The sequence below is a fragment of the Fukomys damarensis genome, unplaced genomic scaffold (genome assembly GCF_012274545.1).
Source record: "Fukomys damarensis isolate Sample0158 unplaced genomic scaffold, DMR_v1.0_HiC HiC_scaffold_27, whole genome shotgun sequence".
In the NCBI taxonomy this organism is placed as follows: domain Eukaryota; kingdom Metazoa; phylum Chordata; class Mammalia; order Rodentia; family Bathyergidae; genus Fukomys; species Fukomys damarensis.
Genome location: NW_022900939.1, coordinates 26,877,905 through 26,888,411, shown reverse-complemented (window position 1 = coordinate 26,888,411; position 10,507 = coordinate 26,877,905). Strand labels below are relative to the sequence as shown.

The following is a 10,507-nucleotide window of genomic DNA, read 5'->3' as shown; positions in this document are numbered from 1 at the left end:
AAAAAAAAAAAAAAAAAAGAATTCATACATTTTCAAGAGACACCATAAAAACATTTTTAGGGGGAAAGGGAGGAGGACATGACATAGGAGATTAAGGAGTGGCAAAAGTGGCTGGGGAAGTGTGTGACCTATTAATTACAAGGGCCCAGACACATGTTCAGAAGTTTCTAAAGCCCTGCACATAGACCTCTCCCCAGAACTCCCAACAGGTTTTCTATAGGACAGCCTAGACCTTATGTTAGCCTGAGGTACGGAATCCTAGCACTGTCTCTCAGGACCTATATGCAGAAGTTTTCATGCATTTCCTTGAGATCTGGACAGATAAAAGGACACAGTCAAAGGGATGAGCTTGCTATCCTAGCTTCCCTGTATCTTGCAGGGTGTACTTTTACCTTGCTTTTTCTTTTTCTCTTTTACTTTGCCCAAACTTGTTCTGCAGAGCAAGTTTCTCTCTTATTTTTACTTTTTCAAATAAACTTTGCCACTACTTTTACTCATGTCAGTCAATTCTCTGTTCTAGACAAGAACAACCTGGAATCCAACTCCAGAAGAAGAGGGAAGCAACTCAGAACCTGGTAAGGTTTAACTAGTGAGCCACTTTTAGAAGGAGCTACCCAGTAACAGCTAAGAGGATATACGGGCCAACTGGAAAAACTCCCAATGGCCAAAACAACAAATGGAACAATAAAATACTTACTATTGAATTATAAGCCAAATTTATAGAATAATATGCATAAATCTGTACTGATACAAATAACGGATAGAATAAATAGAGCACACAAGTCTTCCTTACAGTACAGCTGCAAATAACACACAGCCATTGCCCCCCACACTCTAGCCCTTTCCCCCTTTGAGCATGGGCTGGACTTTAGTAACTTGCCTGCAAAGAACACAATATGGAAAAGGAAAAACAGTAACTGTACAAAGGAGAAAGCTACTTTAAACAGTGTCACTCAGACTACACATTCTCTTGATGAGATGTGAGAAAGTGTGCTCTGCCTCTGTGGTTTCATTCCAGGACTCCTGGGCAGAAGTGAGGAGTGTGCAGACAAACCCAATTTGAAAGACATTCTGTAAAATGGAACTTAAAGGTGTCACAGGCCTTACTAGACTAAGGCAATGACAACTACTTGAGACGTGGTATCCTGGACTGAATGTTGAAATAAAAAAAGGATAGTGACTGAAAAAAAAAAAAAGTGAAAACTGGAAATCTAGAGTAACAATGACAACAATATTGGGTTCTTTTGTTTTTGTTGTTTGATTATGATGCTTGGAATGGAACCCAAGTCCTTGACAGTGTTAGTTAAATGCTCTACCACTGAACTACATTCCCAGCTCCAATGTTCCTCTTTAGTATGAATTAATAAACTGAATTGTATCCCTCCGGCCAAATTCATATACTGAAGCCCTAATTCGCTATGTGATGTATTTGGAAACAGAGCTTTGAGGGGGTTAAATGGCCATTAATTTAGGTTAAATGAGGTCATAAAGGCTTGAGCCCTCTTAATCTCATGAAAATGGTGTCATTAGAACAAAAATGAAAGAAAGCAGAACATGGTGGCATATACCTATAATCTCAGCACTCTGGGAGGCTAAGGCAGAGGACTGAAAATTCAAATTCACCGGCCTTAGGCAGACCCTATCCCAAAATACAACACAGAGAAGTCTAGACATGCAGTTCAGTCCAAAGGCCCTGGATTCAATCCCCAATAGCGCGCGCGCGCGCGCACACACACACACACACAAAACTAAAAAAGGAGACACCCAGACTGCTTTCTATCCTTGAGCACAGAGGAAAGGCTGTGAGGATACAGTGAAGGCAGCTGCAGGCAGCCATGAAGAGAGGACTCAGGAGAAACTATTCCTGACTTCCAGTCTCCATAACTGTGAGAAGTAGCTTTGTTACAGACTGTGGTGTTCAGCTACGGAACTAAGTCAGGTGATAACATAAGAGAAAACTGAAACACGACGGAATATACAAGAACTCTTTGATCTTTGTAACTTTTCTATAAATCTGAAGCTTTTTTTTTTAAAAAAAGCAACTGAATGAGAGAAGTCAATCTTAGCACATATAAAGAACCCACACAAATATTTAAAATATTCCTTAACTGGGCATGGTGGTGCACACCTGCAATCCCAGCACTCAGGAGCCTGAGGTAGGAAGATTAAGAGCTCAAGGCCACCCTAGGCTACATAGTGAGATCCTGTCTTGAAATAAAAATAAAAGATTTCTACAGGGAAATGTATATATATGAAAGCAAACAGAAAAGCAACTATAAGAATATTCCCACCTAATAGTTACTGTGTTACTATGGAGATGGAACTGGGATTGGGGAATAAAGAAGGAAACTTTATGGATATTGCTTGGATTATCAAGAACATCTTGGGAGCCTAGGGGCACAGCTCAGCCTAGTATGTTCCCACTATCATGATTGAATAAATAAATGAAGTATGTTCCCAATATCACGATTGAATAATGAATATCAGGTCTTGGAGTTTGTTGTTTTGTTTCAGTGGTGTTGCAGACTGACCCCAAACCCAGGGCATGAAGCATGCTGACTAGATAGACATGCACTCCAACACTGAGCTACAGCCCCAGCCAGTCTGCAGGTTTTTAAGAAGGTCTCAGTGTTAGTTAACAGGTGAAAATACTGTAAATTCCTATAGAGGGAGGGCAGAAAGAAGGCGGCCCATCCCTCGTATGCTCTTCCCCAACCTGGGCTGCCCCACTTTCCTACTCCCCATGTACAAGAGCAGCTCTTTCCAGCTGGGACAAGATCCACCTGCCAGTGCAGACCTGTGGTTAAACTATGCAGCAGAAGGGCACACTCGTCACTGGAAAATGCATCAATAACTCTACCAGGTGCCTTCTACCACCCCTCCTTAGGGCCAGGCCTTCAGTCCTGGGCAGGAGACACAATGGTGCCTGATGCCTGGGCACTTTACGGGAGTAACTGTGGGTTCTCTTTACTTCTTCTCTAAAGCAAGGGCCCTTCAACTTCAAGCACTATGAAAAATATAGAAACAAGGGGCCAGGGATTTAGCTCAGTGGTTCCGCCACAGTGCCTCTCAAGCACAAGGACTTAAGTTCAATCCCTGTCACCACCACCACCACCACCACCACCGCCGCCCCGTACCAAAAAAAAAACACACCAAGTCTCCAGCATGTCTCATATGTTCTCTGGCTCTGTGAAAGATTCCAGTTGAAGACGAGAGTACAGCCTGGGAGTGTGGCTCGGTGAGCAGAGTGCTTGCCTGGCATGCAGGTGGCCTTGCATTCTACTGCCAGCACCATGGAGTGGGGGTCACACCCTGGTTTCTCTTGTCAATAAATGTTTTGTAATTATCAGTTACTTCATCTTACCTTTGACTTATAACCTCTTCGTTCATTTATCAGGAGGCCAAATGAACTACTCAGAGAAATTATTCTCTATCTCACTCATTTTAAATAAGAGCCTAGCTTACTCTCAATTTACTTTAAATATAGTGACAAGGGCAAAATATACCAAATGGCTAAGCTACACTGTGGAGTCAGCCAGGTACATCTGGGGACAGATGCTGTAATCTGTACCTTTAATAAGCAGAAAGTCACAATCCAGAAGAGACACAACAGCTTCTCTGTCACACCTCTGAAAATTTTGTTATTAAAATACTGTTTTTGACCAGGGATTTGGCTCAGTGGTTCTGTTGCCTGCCTTGCAAGTGCTTGAGTTTGATCCCTGGCACACACAAAAACAAAACAAAACAAAAAAAACAAACCTCTTTTTGTTTTTTGAGACAGGATCTCACTATGTAGTTCAGCCTTGCCTTGAATTCTCAGCAATCCTCCTGCCTCAGCTTCCTGAGTGCTGGGATTATAGACATGCACCACCACACTCAGCTCAAAAAAAACTTCTGCTGGTAAAATTAGTGGCTTGTTAGTGAATATAATGGTTGTTACCAATGAGGTCTCATTGGTGACATTTGAGGTATCCAATATAGTGTACATTGTCAAAATATTTCACAGACACTCTCTGCTCTTAAATCATTAGATCTTTATCAGATAGTGTTGTACAGCTGTAATCCCAGCTATGAAGAAAGCTGAGGCAGGAGAATAACTTGAGCCTTGAAGCTGAAGGTCAGCCTGGACAACAGATTTGTCTCAAATCCAAAAAATAATCTAAAACTCTTATTCAGAGAAAGAGTGTTTGAGACTTAAATCTGGATGATTAAACTGCCCCCTCCACATCTGGCTACTGACTCTGAGGATTTCTGGTTACTGGTATCAACCATTAAGAATTAATAGAATCCTGGACCTGAAATATTGTGTCTGCTTCAAGTGAGCCTTTCCTGTAAAGAGTGATCAGGCCACCTAAAAATGCAGGATGGCTAAGGCTAGAGGACAAGGTAGTATCTGACAGACACCCCCCTCAAACTGGACTCCGGCTCAAGCAGATCCGCTACCCACATCCACAAGAGCACAGAGATAACAAGAAGCCAGCAAGCCTTGCTGCTTTCACCATGGCCCTGTTTGTCAGCCAGGCCCAGGTCCATCAACCACCCTCTTGACCAGTCCCCCTCCCTTACCTAAAATGCCCTCCACCAACCACGAGCACCTTCCTCTCAGTGCGAACAGCCTTCTTGCCCTAGACCCATCTGCACCCAGATGGCAATAAACTTACTGCCTGTTGCTTAAGACTTTGCCTGCCTCGGTGGTCTCAACTGTGCCTCAGTCTGACCTTAGTATCTATTGTGAAACTGACTTGCTAAAAAATGTTTATTTAATAAATGGCAGCTGTGCTGGGCATGGTGGCACACACTCAGAAGGGTGAGGCAGGAGGATCGCTGAGTTTGATCAAGGCCAGTCAGGGTAACATAGTGAGTTCAAGGCCAGACAGAACTACATAGCAAGACCCTGTTTCAAAACAAATAAATAAACAAAAATAAATGACAGCTGTGTAAAAACATTTTTCCTCTGAGACTAGTTTGCATTATAACTTCGTAGTAAGGTTGTGGGACACAGCTAAACTCCATTTACTTCAAGTGCTTTCAGAGGTTACAGTTACCTATTAACAAGTCCTAAGAGCTATGCATGACGGAACTGACTCAGGTCGGTATGCATCAGTAATGAACGAAGCGTGAGATCAGGTGTAGCACCACTAACATGTCCCAAAACATCTAGATCCCAGTCATGACAGTCACTCCACACCTGGAGAAGTCACACAGAAGAAACAAAGCAGTCACTTTCCATAGACAAGTATTACCCGAGGATCATAAGCCAAGGACTTTGATAAGTTATTTTTCTATTTATATAAGCATTTCAAAGAGGGAAAAAGTAAAGTCAAGGTCTGTCTTATTTCTTGGCAGTGAGTAAAACATGAGTATTGTGAATAAATATATATATATATTTCACTATCTTTTGGGGGGGTTGTTTTGGTTTTGGTTTTTTCCCGGTACTGGGGATCAAACACAGGATCTTGCTTGTGCAAGCCAGGTACAGTTCATCTGAGCTAAATCCCCAGCTCTATATTTCACTACCATATCAGAAGCAAGTTCTTATTCATAATACTTTACCTCTGACAGTATTATAAGTCTCTCCAAACAGGTTTTAGGACACATCACAATTCTACACCACCAGTCACATTAATAAGTAATTTTTCTTTAGAAAAAGGGAGATATAAAAAGTATTATCATGCCAATTTGTAGCGGTCTCCCCCCACCCATGACATGGAGTAATATGTATTAAATTTAAAAAAATGGAAACCAGGGCAAAAGACTTGAAGATATTTCACAAAAGAAGTTAAGATAAATGGCCTCTAAGCATAGGAAAAAAGCACTCAACACCTGGGATACGCCAATTAAAACTGCAATGAAATAGCACTTCACACCCAGTAAAGTGGCTAAAATTAGAATGACAAGACCCATTGTTGGAGGAAATGCAGAATAATCAGGACAATCCTACACAGCTAATGGTAACATAAGCTGGCATTAAGACACAAAAAAGGGAGAGCCCTCATACTGGACTGCTTGTGTGATGTAACAGGCACAGCCATCATGAAAAACAGAACGGAAGCACCTCAAAACACCAGAAATCACCCTGTGTGGGACACAGAAATAGGATTTTATGTCTGCAATCAGCTGAGGTAATTTAGGAATTTAGGAAGTAAAAAGTAAAACTTTCAAGAATTTAAAAAGTAAAAAGGGCTGAAGATAAATATATATCACTATGCATATATATTGCTCGGTGCAAAGCCCTGGGTTCAATCCTCATACTGCCAAACAAACAAAATCTAGAAATCAAGCTAACCATATGACCCAGTAATCCCACTGGTGGGTGCATATCTGAAGGAAATATAACAAGTACATTCAAGAAACACCTATACTTGCATGTTTACTGCAGCACTATTCACAACAGCCAAGATGGGGAATCCACCTATGTGTCCACCAATGGGTGAATGGATAAAGCAAATGTACGTATGTAGACACAATGGAATATTATTCAGCCATAAAAAGAATGAAATTCTGTCATTTGCAGGAACCTGAATGGAATGATAAGCAAAGTCTGGCATAGAAAATTGACCTCAAAGAATAGGCTGGATTAGTGGGTACCAGAGCCTGTGAACGGTGTTGTGGGAGGCTTCTGAAGAGGATGGGTAACGAGTACAGGCTTGAATTCAATGGGGGAATAATATTATAGCACAGTAGGATCACCATGGTTAACAACTAACTGCTGTTTCAAAATAGCTGACAGAGATGATTTTTAATATTTTCATCACAAAGAAATAGTAAATGCCTCAGATGACAGCTAGGCCAATTATACTGATCCAATCATTACACATTTGATATCTGTACTAAAATGTCACACTGTGGACCAGGGATTTGGCTCAGTGGTGCAGCTGTTTAGCTGTCTGCCTCACAAGCACTAGGTCCTAATTCAATCCCCAGTACCAAAAAGAAAAAAAGGAAAAAAGAAAGAAAATGTCACACTGTACCTGTCATGCCCTGAGGGGAAGGCAGTTGCAGAGCTCATCAGCAGAAAAGGCCGCTACACAGCGCCAAGCCCCAGTCTTGGGTTCCAGGAAGTTTGATCACATCTGCAGGACAGCCCATTTTAAGATACCTGAGCACACTCACATCCACACCGCCCACTCCAAGAAGCATGACCTCACTCTCTCCGCTCCTCAATTCCTCAAGGCAGCAACTCCTCCCCTGGGCCACCTCCCCTTTAAGGCCTTTGTTCTCTTCTTGCTGGCTCGCTCCTCAGACTCAGTTTGCTGGCATCTGAGTAAATAAACAGACAAGTGGGTCTCAAAGCCTCCCCAAGTAGTCTCTCTTCCCTTGTCTTCAATGCAGTACCTTGAAAATCACACAATGACTGTGTCCATTAAAAATAGAAATATAGGGCCGGGGATTTAGCTCTGTGGTCCCGCAGTCTGCATTGCAAGCACAAGGGCCTGAGTTCTATCCCCGGTACCAAAACAAACAAACAAACAAAAAATAGAAATATGATTTTTATCCCCCCAACCCTGTACCAGGGATCGAACTTAGAACCTTGCGCTTGTGAGGCAGGCACAGCACCAAGAAATATGCTTTTTAAAGGACACTAGAAAAGTTAGCATTTATTTTTTGTGTTTTCTTTTTATTTTTGAGACAGAATCTTCTTATGTAGTTCAGGCTGGCCTTGAATCTGTTGCAATCCTCCCACCTCAGCCTCCTGGGTGCTGGGTTTACAGGCATGGGTCACCACACCCAGCTAAATCTAGCACTTTTTTTCACTCTGTCCTAAATGTTTTCCCTGTAGCCCATTCCTTTTACTGATTAGTAGAGACCTAAGAGAAATTACAACATAGGTCTACAAAAAGCCTTATACACAAGCCAGGCAGGGTGGTGCATGTGTGTGATCCCCGCTATTCAAGAGACTGACCCTGTCTCAAAATAAAAATGAAAAAGGTGGCCTGTGCTACTGACACTCAGGCTTCCTTTGCTCCAGGCCAGACTAGCCTGAACTACATAGCCAAACCCTGTCGAGAGAGAAAGGGGAGTGGGGGGTGACAGACACAGAGACAGATAGGCTGGTAATGTAGTTGAGTGGTAATGCACTCTTAGGTTCATCCCCCCCACGTGTGCGCGCGTACACACACACACACACACACACACACACACCCTGAAACAATCCAGCAGCTTTCTCTCATCACTCAAAACAGTGTGCTCTGCAGTGCAGGAGGCCTGGCTTTCCTTCTCATGGGGACCCTGGTGTCCTGACCCCCCCCACATCCCCGTGTCCATAGCAGCTGAGGTCAGAAACATACACACCCTAGCACAGGGCCAGGGAGACAGCAGGACCAGCTCACACCTGCTAGTAACCCAGTGAATGAGTGATTGAGTGGCAGACTGGCAGGTAGGGCAGATGGCAGTAAAGAGTCACTCACAGAGGACACCCTCGTCTGGGCACCGGCTGTTCCCCCCTGACCACACAAGCATCATTACCCGCACTGCACAGATGGGGTAGCAAGAGAAAAAAGAAGTGACTTGCTTCGCAGGCAGGGGAAGATGGAGCGCTGCACACACAACCAGTGCACCAAACTGTTTTGTGTTTCGGAGGCAGTGATGTAACAAAATGCAACTCAGAGGAAAGCCTGCTGGGAACCACATAAGGAAGTGGCTCTATAAGTGACTTCTAAAGACGTACATTAAGATGATGAGGTTTCAAAAGTTGACTTTTCTCCCCAAGAAAATGGAGGAAAAATAGTGAAACCCACTTCATACAAAGAGATGCTCTCAGTGAGCTTTCCCCAAAAGCTCTTCCTGTGGGGACCCTGGCACCAGAGATGTACTCTGTAGAGGTGCACAACTGAGTGGCAGTGAGGAGAGGAGCGCGGGGCAGAGCCCTCAGTGACCTCAGCCCAGGCTGCTCAGCTGGAGCTGCCACCTCATTCCAGTCACTCTTCATCCACAGATTTTCGCAGCAGTGGCAGCAGCAGGCCTGTCCTTAGCTCTGCAGAAACAGGTAGCCTAAAGGTCTGAAGAGATCCGTGTGTGCAGACTTTCATTTTGAGAGCAAAACTCTTGCTCAGTTTCCCAAGTCAACAGAAGAGAAACATATTTAAACCATAGGAGGCTTTCAAATATGTATTGCTGGGTTGAAGATTTGGCTCAATGGTTCTGCTGCCTGCCTCACAAGCACAAAGGCTAGAGTTCTATCCCCAGTATAAAAACAAGGAAGGAAGGAAGGAAGAAAAACAGTGTATTGCTTTTCCTATATGGAAAGGACGGTTTCAGGAGGAGTCATCAAAAATCTGATAATTTCAATGTCAACATTGAATTATATTTACTATTTTATAAAAGAGTGATATTTAGCTCATAACTATAAAATGGCTTTATACTGTAGCACTATTCAGATACTACAACAGAAAAACAGTGCCTGAAAGCAGTTAAACTTTCTGTTGAAAACAATCATAAAGTACTAAACATTCTGATAAAACTTACACTAGTAAATATATATATATTTTTGTTTAAACTGAACATTCAGGCAGGGCACTGGTGGCACATTTGGGAGGCTGAGGTAGGTCCCCTGACATCAGTTTGAGGGCAGCCCGTGCTACAAAGAAAGTTAAAAACCAGCCTGAACTACATAGCAAATCCCTGACTAGATAGATAGACAGATGATAGATAGATAGATAGATAGATAGATAGATAGATAGATAGAGGGATAGAGGGATAGAGGGCCAGGGATCTAGCTCAGTGGTTGCAATGCCAGCCTTTCAAGTGCAAGGTGCAGAGTTCAATCACGGGTACCCCTCCAAAAAAAAAAAAAAAAAAAAAAAAAAAAAAAAAAAAAAAAAAAAAAAAAAAAAAAAAAAAAAAAAAAAAAAAAAAAAAAAAAAAAAAAAAAAAAAAAAAAAAAAAGATAGAAAGAAAGAACATTTAGGCATTCTGTTGATGATTAACCACACAACCCAAAATTTCCTTGTGGAGGAAGAGGGGAGGTTTTAGGCAGGATCTCACCTCAAACTACCAGTAATCCTCCCACATCAGCTTTCCTGAGAGTGCTGGGATTACAGGTGTGTACCACCATACCTGGCTACATCCTAAAATTTCCTAAACAATTCTAATCTCAAATACTTCGTTCAATTCCTAAAAGTAACCCTTCTATTTATTTGCCAGGCACACGTAATTGTTTAAGATACAAGTAGGGCCACTTGCAGAGGTATATTCCTGTAACCCCTACTACTTGGGAGGCTGAGTCAGGAAGATTACATATTCCAGGCCAGGCTGGGCAATTTAGCAAGACACTATCTTAAAATACCATACAACGCAATAAACTTGGGATATATAGCTCAACAGCAAAGTGCCCCTGGGTTGGATTCTCAGTCCACCATTACCAGCTGTGGGGATCATGAGTATTGGTTGTAAGTATTGTAAACTTTAGTAACTCCATATGTGTTAAGTTTCTCCAGTTTAGCAGGTGGTGTGTTTCCTTTGTGGAATTCCTGAAAGTTACAGTTTCTTGTCTCTGACCTTTAGATGT

At 42.5% G+C, this 10,507-nt stretch overlaps 1 protein-coding gene across 1 annotated transcript in view; it reads right to left on the bottom strand.

Moving 5' to 3' along the window:
- The window catches only part of Cdc14b (cell division cycle 14B), a 71,278-nt gene extending 64,213 nt beyond the window's left edge, over nt 1-7,065 (bottom strand). The window contains exon 1 of the mRNA XM_033756501.1: nt 6,972-7,065. Coding sequence (XP_033612392.1) covers nt 6,972-6,978 — 7 coding nt within the window. The 5' untranslated portion in view covers nt 6,979-7,065. The remainder of the gene's footprint in view (nt 1-6,971) is intronic.
- Between the last annotated feature and the right edge of the window lie 3,442 nt (nt 7,066-10,507).